The sequence below is a fragment of the Centroberyx gerrardi genome, chromosome 17 (genome assembly GCF_048128805.1).
Source record: "Centroberyx gerrardi isolate f3 chromosome 17, fCenGer3.hap1.cur.20231027, whole genome shotgun sequence".
Classification (NCBI taxonomy): domain Eukaryota; kingdom Metazoa; phylum Chordata; class Actinopteri; order Beryciformes; family Berycidae; genus Centroberyx; species Centroberyx gerrardi.
In genome coordinates this window covers 15,253,305-15,268,100 of record NC_136013.1, presented here as the reverse complement: position 1 = coordinate 15,268,100, position 14,796 = coordinate 15,253,305, and the positions used below count along the sequence as shown (strand labels likewise).

The 14,796-nt window shown below is 42.6% G+C and overlaps 2 protein-coding genes across 6 annotated transcripts in view; one reads left to right on the top strand and one right to left on the bottom strand.

Annotated features, from left to right (window-relative positions):
* Positions 1 to 115: 115 nt before the first annotated feature.
* ttc8 (tetratricopeptide repeat domain 8) lies at positions 116 to 4,743 on the bottom strand. The gene is made up of 14 exons (XM_071924197.2): positions 4,613 to 4,743; positions 3,919 to 4,039; positions 3,725 to 3,788; positions 3,436 to 3,595; positions 2,778 to 2,867; positions 2,639 to 2,683; positions 2,428 to 2,513; positions 2,212 to 2,299; positions 1,999 to 2,109; positions 1,742 to 1,881; positions 1,482 to 1,656; positions 1,191 to 1,313; positions 916 to 999; positions 116 to 775 (listed from the first exon to the last, which is right to left on the bottom strand). Exons 1-14 carry the CDS (start codon positions 4,724 to 4,726, stop codon positions 659 to 661), a joined length of 1,518 nt encoding a protein of 505 aa, XP_071780298.1. The 5' UTR covers positions 4,727 to 4,743; the 3' UTR covers positions 116 to 658.
* Positions 4,744 to 6,710: 1,967 nt separating this feature from the next.
* The window catches only part of eml5 (EMAP like 5), a 36,680-nt gene continuing 28,594 nt past the window's right edge, over positions 6,711 to 14,796 (top strand). For all 5 annotated transcript variants that reach the window (XM_071924158.2, XM_071924157.2, XM_071924155.2 and 2 more), the window contains exons 1-2: positions 6,711 to 6,907; positions 14,164 to 14,323. In XM_071924158.2, the coding sequence (XP_071780259.1) occupies positions 6,711 to 6,907; positions 14,164 to 14,323 (357 nt within the window). The remainder of the gene's footprint in view (positions 6,908 to 14,163; positions 14,324 to 14,796) is intronic.

The window sequence follows — 14,796 nt, the reverse complement described above, 5'->3', positions numbered from 1 at the left end:
ACCACATTTAGTTTTAAGTTGTGTTAGAGTGAAGAATCAACTTTGCCGTAGAGACTTTTTGACATCTTATCAATTGTTATTCTTTTTATTGTCATGTCAATATTAGTCAAGACTACAAAATGGCAAGGAAGGTTGGAATACCAAAAACACATCTGACATTATGAAATGAACTATAAAAAGATGTGCCAATCAATTCACTATAATAAATATATTCTTTACCATATCAGTGCTTTACTATGTACATATTACTATTACACACATCTGTATGGATACCATTTAATAAATAAGTAAAAGCTAAAACTAATGTCAGTACCTCAAAATCATTGCAAGCAGCAATTCAAAGGTCTTACTCACACCAGGAAATCATTGCCAGATGTTGTTTTTTTTTGTGGTGTTTTTTTAGAGCATGTATTACTAACCTGATGACACTATACAGTAGTTGCTCAGTACAGTACAGTTGTTCTCACTGTTTGTTTGATAAAGTTCACTTTAGTGTTTATCTGTGTCTGAGTACTTTCAAACCTTACTTTCATACCTTTCAAACCTTTGAAAACCTCATCTCCTGAAGTTTAATGCCTGCCACTGTTGGGTCTCTGATATCTCTGACGACTAGATCATTCACACCACACCTTGCTTCCTAAGCATACAGGTCGGAGGCTCACAGCACTGCAAAGTGCTGGCGAAGTTGTTTGAGAAGCTGCTGGGTGTCAACGTGCTCGGGAAAGGCATCCTCAGACCTTTGGGCAGCAGTGTAGCTGCTCTGTAGATCTCCAATCTGGACACAGACAAAAAACATCACTTTGGTATATTGTATCATACAGATCATACTTTATGTCTCTTTAGTCTTGATGTTGAAACAAGAATTAGGATTTGCACTGCTCAGATGTTCCTATGAATGGAATAGTAATATATTACCTTTTCAGAAAGAGTGGAGAGATTGAAGTGCGGCTCATACATGTGAGGGGCCAGTGATGCAGCTGTCTGCAGGAAGGCTTTCGACTGGATCCAACAAAAGATGGAACAATCATTAATACAGTGTCAACAGTATAATATCATATTTATATTTACATGTGAATTTAATAATGAGCTGTAATACAGTATACTACTTGCTCTAAAAAGACAATGATATGATCTCATACTTCATCTTTAAACAGTTGCTTAAAAGCTACATATCTGAAAATGTTTTTCACCTGTTCGATACGACCTTTGCGCAGCTCGAGCACGGCAAGGTTGTTGTAGGCCTCGGCATGGTCATTATTAAAAGCCAAAGCCAGTTTAAAGCACTGATAGGCCAGTGTCAAGTCCCCTATGCCCTGTAAACACAGAAAAAATACACTTTGTACTAAGTGATAGCGTTCTATTTGCACGAGGCAGACAGTCAATATTTGATTTCTTTTTTTAACTGCAAACCATGTAAAGAGGCAGAACATACTATGAAGTGGTTGAGACATCAGCAATGTTTTCTGGGATTCCTAACTCACCACAGCCACATGTCCTATGTTGTACCAGACATCAGCCTGCTCTTCGTCATTGGCCACCAGGGCCAGAGCCCTCTCAAATGAGGACAGAGTCATGTCGTACTGCTGGGCGTAGAAGCAGCACAGGCCCAGGTTGTTGTACAGCTGGCAGTTATACACACCCATCTGGAGCAACCGTCTAGCAAAAGGGAAACCGTTTTGCATATCTACTCCACAGATAGGCTACAACTTTTCAGACATTATATTCATGTAATATTTCTGACCTGTAGAAGCGCAGGGCGATCTCAGGCTGGTCGGTGTAGAAGTGATTGCTGCCTATACAGGCAATAGCTTCCACATGAGTGTTGTCTTGCTTCAGGACATCTTTGTAGTACTCTGTGGCCGAGGTAATGTTGTTCATCTCCTGTGAAAAGCATCACATTATAGACAGCAAATATGGCAGGTGTATTTTTTCTGTCAAATGTTAAGTTTTAGAGTGGACTAAGAGTAATCTATAGTTATGATGACCAAGGTGACATGCCTCATGTATGCGAGCGATTCCTGTTAGGAGAGTGACCTCGCCTGGAAAGTGGTCCAAGCCTTGCTTGAAGAGGTTCAGTGCTGTTATTGGTTGATCCAGGCGCTGATACACCTTTTCAATGAGAAAACAGACACAAGTTCATCCAGGATTTTCTATTGTACAACAACTTTGTAATATGATGTGATGTGTTTGCTATGATATCTCCATTTCTACCTTAGCAAGGTAGAGGTATGTATCCACCACCTCTTGGTGATTGAGAGCTGATCGAAACTGTTTTTCTGCTTCTCGATATAAACCAAGTCTGCAAATGTCAGAGACAATTATCATTATGTCGATAATTAAAAATAAATCATATTTTGTGGACTAAGCATCTGATATTACACCAACAATGTTAAAACAAAACAATTTAGAAGTTTATAGATTACTCACCTGTAGTAACATTTTCCTAGCTGGACTTTCCACCACCAGTCTTTGAACTGAGCATGCTCAGTAGCTTGAGCAGCCAAATCTAAACCCTGGACACAAAACAACAAGTTTTTGCTGCATGGAAAACTGTCAACAATCTTGCAATGTCAACTAATTCCTAAGTCATGTAAATACATGCAAAATCAACAATATTTGCTTTGTTACAGCCACTTACATTTTTCACATCATTTTCATGATGGAAGATGTACTCAAACAATGTCTGAGGAAGGAAAAGATAGTTACTGACCTCACATAAAAGAGCAAAAATATGGACAGATGTATTCGCATGAACTGGAAGTCAGTCTCAGTCTTACCTTGGATAAATTGGGCTTTTGGGAATACTTGGCCAAATTTAGTCTTGATAAGTTTATAAATGGTCCTTCTGGATTGGTTAACATGGAGGCCTGGGGAAACAGTGAAACAAAATGTCATTCAACACGAGCATATCTTTTGAATTGAAACATAAAGCTTCTAACATCCAACAACTCCCTAAATATGTATCTATGATTCAAATAATCAAGTTATAATAATATTACTTAATTAATATACCTTATTTGTATAGTATTTTTTAAAAGCAAAGTTACAAAAGTGCTTCACAATTAGGAAAGTAAAAAGTGTATATGCAAAAACAATGAACAATACATAAAATAATTATATACAAGTCCAGTAATATAAATGACAAAATAAGTGATATATTGGCCAAACAACAACAACGTTATTGTTAATAATAACAACAATGATATAAAGAAATAGGAGAAAACACTACAAAGAAAGACATAATTACAGCACAATTATCACAGTGGAAACAATTGTATAACATAGAGTTTATAAATGTCTGATTTGAAAGAAGATTAGATACTGATACTGATTTTGCGAGCCTGATCTCCTTGGGCAGGTGCTGTATTTCCAAAGTCTAGGAGCTCTAGTGGTAAAAGCACACCGACTGAAGAAATTTTGGTCATATTTACTCACTGTTCCCAGACGGACGTATCTCCCAGAAGCACTAGTGACAGGACGAGCAGTGCTTGCGGTGCGGGGGGTCTTGATGGCCTGCTCCATCGTCCCAGGTCTCCCCGACTGTGTGCTGGGTCTCACAAATCCTGTGATAGGACGCCCTGACTGGGTCATAGGCCTAACATGAAGAGGAAAAAACTCAGATAAGGTGTCTCTTTCCATTTTTTTACCTTTATTCACTCCCTGAAAATGTACCCAATGGCAAATTTCAAGACCTCTTATAAAAGTGTCAACTAGTATACAGTACCTGACAGCCGGTGTGGGACCGCCGCCATGACTTGTTCCCGGGAGTCTCAATGATGTTCCAGGGCCTGGAAGAGAGCCAAGTCTTATCAGTCAAAAGAAATTTTACTTTACCACAACTTCTATCAGATTTAGTTGAGTAAACGTGTGAATAATTAATTTGTAAGTTTGAAGCACTGAGAAAGAGTCTAGACTTACGTGCAACCTGAGCAATAGAGCTCTCATCCAGCATCATCTCAGCAATCCCCTCCTGGTCTACCTCAACTTCATCTATGTATACCATCTCTGTCAGAGCACGGGTTTTCAAACTCCATGCAGCCTATGAAACACACACACACACACACACACACAACGTTAAATCATAGAAATGCCTTGAAAGAGCAACTCGTCTAACCACTTGGTATACATGTTACAGTAAGGACCCATGTTGAACTATCCAGTGATGAAAAGGGACAACAGAGAGGCACAGTCAGCAGTCAAGGTTACCTCTGAGATAAGCAAGGAGGAGCCAGCGTCCTTAAGACAGCATGAGTGAGTTATTGAGAGAAAAGACGAGAGTTGAGGACAGTTTTGAATACACGGGGAAAAACAAAAATGAGAGCAAGACATAAGGCGGAGGAAAACAAAGTGAAAATGTAGAGAAGAGATGTAATGTAGTGGCTAGGTACAAGTGTCAGCTACAAGGAAGGTGACTGGTGATTCAGAGGACCAGTAAATGTAACGTTAGCTAACTAAACTGGTAGATTCGCTGCTTCACTACTAATCAGGATTATACATCACTTGCTACAGCTCGCCTGTGTTTAGCAAGCTAGCCACACAGTAACGTGAGAGCAAGCTTTCCACTGGATAATCGTTAGCATGCTAGGCTACCCGGCTAACTACACAACAGTACCTGGTCGTACGGGCTGTCCTCTAATATTTTTGAACAAATATCAGAACATTGTTGGAACTTTCGCCTCCGGAAATAGCTCCATGCGAGAAACAAAGGGTCCATCGTTACTTCCATTGTTTTAGTCGAGTAAAGAAACTGTGCAGTGAAAGCAGTTGATTAGCAAGCTAGCATTAACTCTTCAGCGAAGGTCGGATGATGGCGAAGAAGAAGCTTCCTCTGTCGCTCGGCAACGGGGGAGAAGGGAGGTCCTTTACTGCCGGATCTTCCTCCTGTTTAAAATAAAATAAAATAAAATAAAGCACGATGATCAAATACAAATATATGCTTCATCTAAATAGAAAGACAAAAAAGGAAAAAACAATAGGCTAGAACAAAAAAGTCTAGATGAAATTACGTATCACAGGATCATCTTTGAAGCTCTACCTCTCCAAAAAATTCTACATGCCATCCTTGTAGCAGCGGCAACTAATGGGGTTCCTAATTAACTAACTAAACTAATTTCTATCATCAATAGATTTAACAATCAAATTATGTTAATTTCTTTATTATTATTAGATAGCCTAGTTGAATTGGTGAGTTGACAAAACCTTTAATTTAAATACAAAACACTGGACTTGTGAATATAACATTTGCCCAAAAACCACAAACCCTTGATTGTATTATCAATCAATTCAGTATTGCTAAATACTCTAAACAGAAGACATGTCTTAATTTGATAATTAACTTATTGTAACAAACCTATTGTAAAAATGAGCAATGTTATGTAACAGCAGTATAAGAACACTAGAAATAGGCTTATGGATGAAACAATTTACATTTAAAAAAAAAAAAAGTGAAATGGACTAACTTTAAAGCCCACAAAAACACGACTCTGGTGGGATTTCTGCTCTAAAGTAAAACTTGACTATTTGGTCAAACTGCTCTGACTTAGAACTTGTCTTGTCCTTTACCAAAAAAAAGTGGAGCTTTGTAGATATTTCATGGCATGAAGTTTAGGCAAATAACTTTACAAACATATCTGAATGTCTCAGCTTCACGTTTTATGCCCCAAGAAAACATCAGTATGTTTACAGGAAATGTTGCTAATTTTGTTTTGATAAATGTGGGTTGACACCGGTTGCTCAGGTCATCAAGACCAAACAACAGAAATGGTCTTTGACAGCTCACTCTCGTCAAATGTTTGAACAGCTCAAGCATCCTATAGGTGAAATTTCAAATTGTATAAAATAACAATTAATTTGACTGACAGCTGTCGAAATCAGAAGTACACAATTCATTGGCTAAATAGGTCTGTAAGGGCGGGTCCAGTGGTTATGCTATAGGACACAATCATTCACTGGCACTCAAAATAATAAATATGTTCACAATGAATCAGGATACAAATACAACGTCAGGCAAAACAGGGGGCGCTGGGATACATCAAGTCATAAAAGCATTTTGAGGTGTATTCACTTTTCCAATGTGCATGAGTAAGACCTGATGTGAAAAGTTATAAAGAAATTTGTGTTTTTACTATAAATGTTCGGTGTGCAGGCGATATTTGGCTAATAGTAGCTAAGATAAGGGTGACAACAAATAATGCATTTGAGAGGTCGTTTGCTTAATAAACCATCTTCTAGTTTTAAAAGTATAAAGTGTGCAAGCATCTTTCCCGTATCGTGCCTGACCGTGACGGCGGTGTCCTCTCCTGCTTTCTCCTTCTAGGACGACTACGGCTCTGATTGGTCGGGCGGCTGATCCGTCATCGTCCTGGGCGGTGCTTGCGGAATAACACTACAGCTCCATCTTTGTAGGATTTGACAAGAGCTTTGACCTATGTCGAGGAGGACCGCTAGCCCGGGGCTGAAGTAGAAGTAGATTCTCACTATGAAAACAACAGTATAGATAGCTAGTTTCACAGAGAGACAGAGGCCTTTCATCTGGTAAAACAGCAGACTATTCTTATGCACATGACCCTCAAATGCCTAATTTCAGCGCTCTCACCGGACTGGTAGAAATCCAACGGAACTAATGGGACACACAGGCTTAAAATAAATCCTTTTTGGTGAATGACACTATATCAGATACGTGCTAGCAACAGAGACACGGAAGCGCGGCCATGGCTGACAGGACTGCTCCCAACTGCCACCTGAGACTGGAGTGGGTTTACGGATACCGGGGACATCAGTGCCGCAACAACCTGTACTACACCGCGGCCAAGGAAATTGTCTATTTTGTCGCCGGTGTGGGAGTTGTGTACAACACCCGGGAGCACAAGCAGAAATTTTACCTGGGACACAACGATGACATAATCAGGTAGTGTAATGATAACACGCACAGCACACTAAAATACCCGTTAACGGCTCGTTTCAGCACCGCGGACAGCGCCGGGCTCAAACGGCTCATAGCGAATGAATTGATAGTGTCGGTCGCTGTAGGTGCTGCTGGTGTCATCTTGTGCAATGTAACGCGATCCTTTATTGATCGCCATAGGGAGCTACAGGGAGCTCAGAGCACAGGGTCAGACACACAGCAGCAGCACCCCCGGAGCTGGGAGGGGGGTTCAGTGTCTTGCTCAAGGGCACTTCAGCAGGGCGGAGGCTTGAGCCCGGGTCCTGCCCTCGGGTTGAAGGAGGTGTCTCTAACCACCGGGTCACCCTGCTGCCCGCCTGCCCCAGGTCACCTCACCTCTCCTAGTTTCAGTGCTGCTAATTGCACAACAAATAACTTTTTTTCTTGGTGAAGTTAGAGTGCTGGCAGAGTTGTCATCATCAGTACAGGGTTTCATCACCTGCTGATTGTGGACACATCCCAACACATTTTTCCAGTTTTGCAAAGCAGCAACCAACCTATCTTGTCCATCTGTCACAAGGGAACACTATCTGATGCTATGTTTGCTGCTCAGCCACTTGGGAAACTGTGTAAAAATGCTCATGAACATACTTGCCCTTGAGGGGATCCGCGGAAAGCTCTCTAAGGCTCATGTTAAACTCATTTGTGTGGGCAGACAAACCTTAAAGTGCCTGGTCCGGATAAAACACAGCAAAGTAGTTACATCACACACTAAAGGGCGGGTTAACCTCTTGTGAAAAGGTCTTAGATTCACATCTTTCTCTCAAGATGATCCTGCATTTCAAATGTGCTCCTTAGGATGCCACACAACAATGACCTATGTCCAACGCTTCAGTGCTTGTGTTGACATTGTGTGGGTTGGCCTGGAGATGACTAGCATTATATACTGTGTCGTTAGTCAGCTGGCCTCCTGCTCCATTATTAATTGAACTACAGAGACACCAACCTTGCGCTGCCTTGTGGGTGAAGTGCCTCAGTTCAAACGCTTAGCTGGAGGAGTCGTTGATTGAGCCATAGTGTGATGTATGTGAAAATAAGCTGTACTTTACATTGGTCATCTTTACATCTGCACTCACTACCTCAGGCCATAGAGTCAGGATTCAGTCTTGATCAATTAAGACTGACATTTTAGACTTGGGGCCACGTTTAGGCCCGATAAGGTGTCATTATTTGTTGGCAAATTGTCAATGCATAAAAAGCTTTGGTGAGCCATATTCACTCGCTATGACCACCGGCTTTGATTCTGAGTGTTTCTTTTTGTCAGCTGTCTCATTATGCGTCATGTGCTGCACAGATCTCTCACGCTGTCTGTTATTGTTGATGCAGGCCAGTCAATAGTCTTTTTAAATGCTGCTCAGCGCTCAGAAGATTGCTTGTGAATCTCTCATTTCCTTTGCCGTAGAATGATAATGGCACAAGCAGGGCCGATCCTGAGCAGATTCAGTGCTGTATAACTGTTGGACTGCTCTCACGTTGCACTAACTCATGTGGAAAAGATGCAGCCCCCCCCCCCCAGATAACACTACGATTCAGACCCTTCTCTCTGTCTGTCTCTCTCTCTATCTCTCTCATATCCTTTTGCCTAGTCTGTTTTGGTTGGTGCTTTAGCATAGTATATAATGATCTCTATTTTTGTTTGTGAGCTACATATCAACTTGGTGTTTTACTTGATGAGTTAATTGCTGTCCTTGTCTCTCCATCCTGATTTTATCTTGCCCTGCAGCCTCTTCAGTCTGCTGGTCTCCCAGTCTGATGTAGAGGAGCTAATAGGCAGGTTTTCACATGAATGAAAGGCTAATCTCTTCCTTGACAACTGACGAGGACTCCAAATAAACTGTGCCGCGGTCTGGTCTGCACTGTGTTATAGTGGTGCTGTTTGAGGAGTGTCTCCTCGTATCGGGCAATAACAATATAGACAGAGTAGGTTAATATGCTGTAGAAGTTAATGTACAGTAGCATGTCTGTAAAATGAGTACATTACTCTATGAATTATTTCCTATTCTTTCGTCACACCTTTCCGTTATTATTCCACACTGTTCCAGCATTAGCATTTATTACAGTTTATGTCTGAAACTCAGAACCTGAGGCTGCTGCTAAACACGTACAGAGCTTTGTCCATACCATGCGTACACACAAACACACACACACACACCCATGCACACATGCAATGAGCTGAATTGCTAAAAGATGTGTTTAAAGATTGAGATCATGAATGTGTGTGTGTAACTCATGAGCACTGGAAACACAGCACACATAAATACAGGAAAGGAACGATGGAAGGGAAATTTGGAAGGAAGATGCACGTATTTGTGTCGTCAGGTTTTATTTGTGAGTGAAAAGTTGTGTAGGAGGAGGGAGGGATATTGGGCTTCATTCCTTGGTGAGTCACATTCATCCTTATCCCAGAAGCAAAACCTCAAAGTCAGGGCAACCCTCTGTCCTCCCTCACTCACCAGCTCTGATTCATGGGTTCAGTCTCCCAACATGCCCCTCTTCCTGGCGCCCATCTTTTAAACTATGTCCAACTGGATGTATTAATTTCAACTGTCATTTTTAATCCGGGCTGATTTGTGCTCTTTGTTATGATAGAGGGTGAGAGATAATGAGAGGGGGCTTTGGACACAGGAGTTACAGGTTGTGCCATATTACAATATCTCGTTAATTTTATGATAGGCTGTGTCCAGAGTTATAGATAATAAACCTAGGCTTTGTCTTGTTTCAGTGGGTGGGGCACAAATCCATCTCTTTTAATGTTGCTGGAGGATTTTCATTCAGCTTCTAATGAACTATCTTAGCTTGTTAGAGTCAGCAGGTAGGTACTGATAAAATTAAAATAAATGTGTCAGGTGGCAGACAGGAGTCTCACAGCAGCAGTGTGTGGACAATGTGAGCTAATGGTGTAAACCAACCTTGCATGTTAATGTGCAAGCTAAAGTCAAAAGTACAAAAAAAGACAAAAGTGTTTTTAATGCCTTTATGCCTTACATGCTTATCAAAAGCCCAACTGGCGTTGTTCAAAATAGCCTAGCAGTCCATTACAGTGCATTTAACATGCATGGAATACATTTGATTTTCCAAGAATATTCCTGTAGCCAAAATCAAAGCCTTGCATGTTTTAGACAGATGACTCTTGTCTGGATTTGTGGATCTGAGAATTCTCAGATCCACAAATCCATTCTCTTTTGTAGTGATGCTGATCAGCAGAGTTTCTTGGTTTGTGGTGATCATTGTCTTTAGCTTGCATGTCTACTTTCCTGCCTCTGTAGAAAGTCAGTGCCTACTACAGTTATTTCTACAGTTTACTACAGTTAACTTCTTAAAGCTGCTTCTGTCTTTTTCATGCAACCAACGCGCTCGTAACTTTTAACCAACTTAATCAACAAGAAAAACAAAGGAATAGGTCCAATAAAAAGATTGACAAGATCATTGTAAATTCTCCCTGAGCACGCCGTACCGCTAACTTTAACTGAAGGTGACAACGCTGTCCGCTCCTTTTTGCTTCTAACCTTTGTACACATTTTCAGGTGCTCTGTGTGAGATGCTGAGGTCTTTGAAAGGTCTCCCCATCACTGTGAGTAGCTGCCATGCCACTCTCTGAGAGGCTGCCTGGTCTCTAAAGAGCAGATCTGTCTACCACAATTAGGATCCTCCAAAGTGCAGTAGAGTTACTTAGCTCAACGGCGTGATTCAGCATCGTCATTGCTGGAATTTAAAAAAAGAACACGAGACAGATGTCGGTTTACAGTTATGAAACAACGTTCTACACAGATGGGGCGGAACTGGCTACATGTGCTCGGATATTGTACTTTTGACCTCGCTTTATGCTCATTAAAAAGCAACCCGTAAGATAATGATGCCCTCATTCAGGCTTCTGTGGTACATTCAGGTGCAATAGACAGAGCAGCTAATTCTGTTGTTCTAAAACACCTGAAGGCTTAAAGCTTTCTCGGCCACACTGGATATTCTGTATGCTCAGTCTTGGGTTTGAATCCAGCCTGGGATCTACACTAAATTGACAAAAGATAAGGGACATTTTGCGCAATCCACATCACAGTTGTCTCAAAGCTTAAAAATCCTTCTCTAACTTGTCTGCTTCTCTTTATCTACATCTCCTCCTTTGTGATGTGTGGCATAGATTTAAGAAATTTGAGAATTGAGAAATCAATAAGGGATAATGGCTTTTTCCTTGGATTCACCCCATCAGTGTACTTCATGAAAAGAGTGAATGTCCCTAATATTTTGTATATTCAGTGTATGTTACGTCATCTCCCTGTCTCTCTCACCCATCTTTTCTGTCCCTTTCTCTGCTGTGAACTATCTAATAAAGCAGAAATAGCCATAAAAAATCATCTTAAAAAAGAAGGCCTACCACTGCTGATTTTCATTACAACTATTCTATTTTTAGTTTTAAGCGCCCGCTGTATGGGCAGGTGCTTCAGATGGCGTATGATTGGCAGCTGGATTAAAAATACCGCAGCTCGTACTGTATAGACCTTTAGAAATGTGCTAATCCTCTGCTTTAATCCACTGTAGGCAAAATCATAAAAGGTACTGTAACTACCGCTGGGGAATGTGAATCACACTTGGCTTAGGAACCCGCCGCGTCACGAGGACCTATCATCATTCCTGCCCATATCTACCTGTTACATAAAGTCTCATCATCTCCACTCATCAGACAGAAATAGACGACTTTGTTTTTTTCATGTTGAAGAAAACACACAACTGTGAGTCCTCATGGATCAGTGGATAAAGGTGTATACCTTGAACGCTGAGTGTTGTGTGTTCAAATCTGCCTCATCATGACCCTGGTAGTATTCTCCATTGTATACCAATAAAGCACAAAAAACCCACAAAGACGTGGCTATTGGCTATAGACATGGATTTCCCTGCTTTAAATTAACAAAAAGAGATGATTTTAGCCTTCTCCCTGGCTCAGCTGAGTGGTCCACTGGCTGAATGACCTTTGACTCTTCCTCTGCTGTACCTTTGCGTCATCTCCATGGGAAATCAACCCTCCAGCCACTTCCCTTGCAGTTTAAATTGTCTCCCAATGTCTACGTGCCAACAGGGTCCTTAATTGCTGCAGGAGTTAGCTAGTTCTGGACTACAGGACTTGGCAGATGGCAGACCGTGACATCAAAGCCATAGATATCAGACAGGAGAACCGTGGAGCCGCGCCGCAGGATAAGTCATTAGTGATGGCATTTAGCTCTTTAGCTGATAGAAATGTAAGTGAAACAGTGATCTTATTTTAGCCGACTAAAAGGAAAAGACTGCATTGGCTTTTTTGTCACTTGGCCATGAGACACATAGACTTCATAGTAAAGTGCATGGGATATGGGATGTAAGCTAAGGACAACAAGACTCCGCTGAGTGTCAGCGCTTCCTGCTAATAGTTTGCCATTGGTCATCAACACAAGGTTACCTTCAGATTTTGTTACTGGCAATATGTGGATAACCATTAGAAACCAAAATGACTGGACAGGAGAATGTCAGCTGTTTAAGGTCTAGGGCTGTAGTGGTTTTCAGGTTTGGTTGATGCAACTTGCCAGTTAAAGACTAATATGGACAGCAGGCTAAAGGGAGGAGAACGCATTTGTTTACTTTGTGATGTTACCAACAGAGAGTTGGCCAAAATAAGTCTTTGCCTTAGATTGATTCAATCACTGTTTTATTCTTCAGCCTCGCTTCATCGTCCCGTTGGTTTGACGTTGGAACAAACAGACTTGCTATGCAGTACCTGCTTGTGCCAAAGCGATTTTCTCTGCTGTGGCTGTCTGCATCTCAAAGTGTTCCAATCATATTCTCTTCCTCTGAATGCTATTTTTAGCTGCTTTGCTCTGATTATATAATTCATATAAAGGAAGATGTGAAATTGTGCCAGGTTGGAGAGAGGTTCAGCACAGAAGGTGGGGAAGTGGAGGGGATGGGAGAGACCAAGGGGAGAGGGTTGAGGGAGGATAAGGAGCAATGCTGCCAAGTCTGGCTTCCTGATGGCCCCTCCTCTCCAGACCTGACAAATCTAACCCACCTCTGCCTCCAAACAGAGAGGTTACACCACCAAGCCCAAAACACAACTTGAAAGGCTGTGACAAGTTCACAGCAGAACGGTGACAGTGCATTTCAGATGCAAATGAGGTGTCACCATGACAGACGAAGGAATAAACTCAGACAGAGAGATTCATAGAGCAAACTTGGAAGAGGGAAAGACAGAGAGAGAGTGAGGGAGAATGAGAATAAGTGTGAGAGAGACAGAGAGAGAGAGTTTGTGTGTGGGAGAACGCCACCTCGTCGTGAGCTGATTTGACTCAGCAGGCTGGTGCTGCCTGGCCTGCGAAGTCTCTCTGGCCTGCTCTCTGAATACATGCCAGGATTAGAAATTCTGGAGTGCAGTTGGCAAAACAGGCGGCCTGATTATAATGGAGGGAGCTCCGTCGCAGCATGAAATATATAGGCCAGGACAAGGCAAGAGGAAGAATTGCCCAGTGAATCACTCAGCTCTGCCTGGAACGTGACTGGCGGCCGCTGGAAGGTGGGGCGAAGGGGGGAGGGGCGGGGGGGGGTGGGGGGTGAAAGCTTTATACAGCAGGCTGTTGCTCAGCTGCAGAGTGCGAATGCTTGTAGGTGGGGGAGATACGAGTGGAGGGGAGGGGGGATTATGTAACAGCGTTACAAACATATGCCTGGTGATGCGAGGAAACCCCAGATGAATTAGGAGAGGTGAAAGGGGCAAAGAACAGTTCAAGGGACTCTGAAAAAAATAAATAAATCACCATTTCACCAATAGTGCCTTCCATACCCCGTGAACACCCAGTGGGCATGGAGGAGGCACGGCCGTGTGAACGTATCTGAGCGTGAATGGGTTAATTGAACCATGTCACCTCCGGGGGGTAAAGCTGCCCCTCTGCTTCCCGATTCAGGCCCATCGCGGACTTAATGTGCCGTCATCTCCCCCCGACGGCTTCTGTTCTCTGGGAGGCTGAGCCCCTCTTCTGCTCTCCGCACGCATGCACACACACACACACACACACACACACACACACACACATACACACACACACACACAGGCAGTGCTAATCAGATGGTTTGCCCCTTCAGACCCTCAATCAAGCTGCCTATCCAGAGTCAGAGATTTAGCTGTATGTTGAATTAACCATCTCTCTCCTCTCTCTCTCTCTCTCTCTCTCTCTCTCTCTCTCTCTCTCTCTCTCTCTGTACAGTTTAGCTCTGCATCCGGAGCGTGTGTTGGTGGCCACAGGACAGGTGGGCAAGGAGCCTTACATCTGTGTATGGGACTCCTACACCGTCCAGACTGTGTCCATCCTCAAGGACATGCACACACACGGCATCGCCTGCCTGGCCTTCGACCTCGAGGGACAGGTACAGTCAAGAGTAAAACGCAACGCACAATAATGCTGATAACAGTGAGAATCGAACACAAAATTACTTCGGAAATTTAGAGTAGCGCACTGACAATTCCCTGGCATTATTTGATTACTTTAAGAAGTACAAGTTAGTCAGTTCTGCTTTGTAGTCAGAGAATGCAGAGAGAGCTGAAAGTATTACCAGAAAAGTTCAGTCGGAGCGGCGCAGCAGCGACCATCAAAACTCAGCAGCTCCACTCAGCAGCTACAGGCAAGCTGGCTGCTGGAGCTCGCCTGCTGGGCTGCGTTTCTAAATGACACATCTGTGATTACTCCAGCAGTATTAGCCGGACAGCTGCACACAGACACCCCCAACCCCCTCCCGCTTGGGAGATTTAACTTGAAACAGTCAGCTGGAATGTCTGTTAGCCACTGGCCCGCAGAGTTTGACAGGACCTTGTCACGTTCAGGTGAGAACGCGGTGACGCC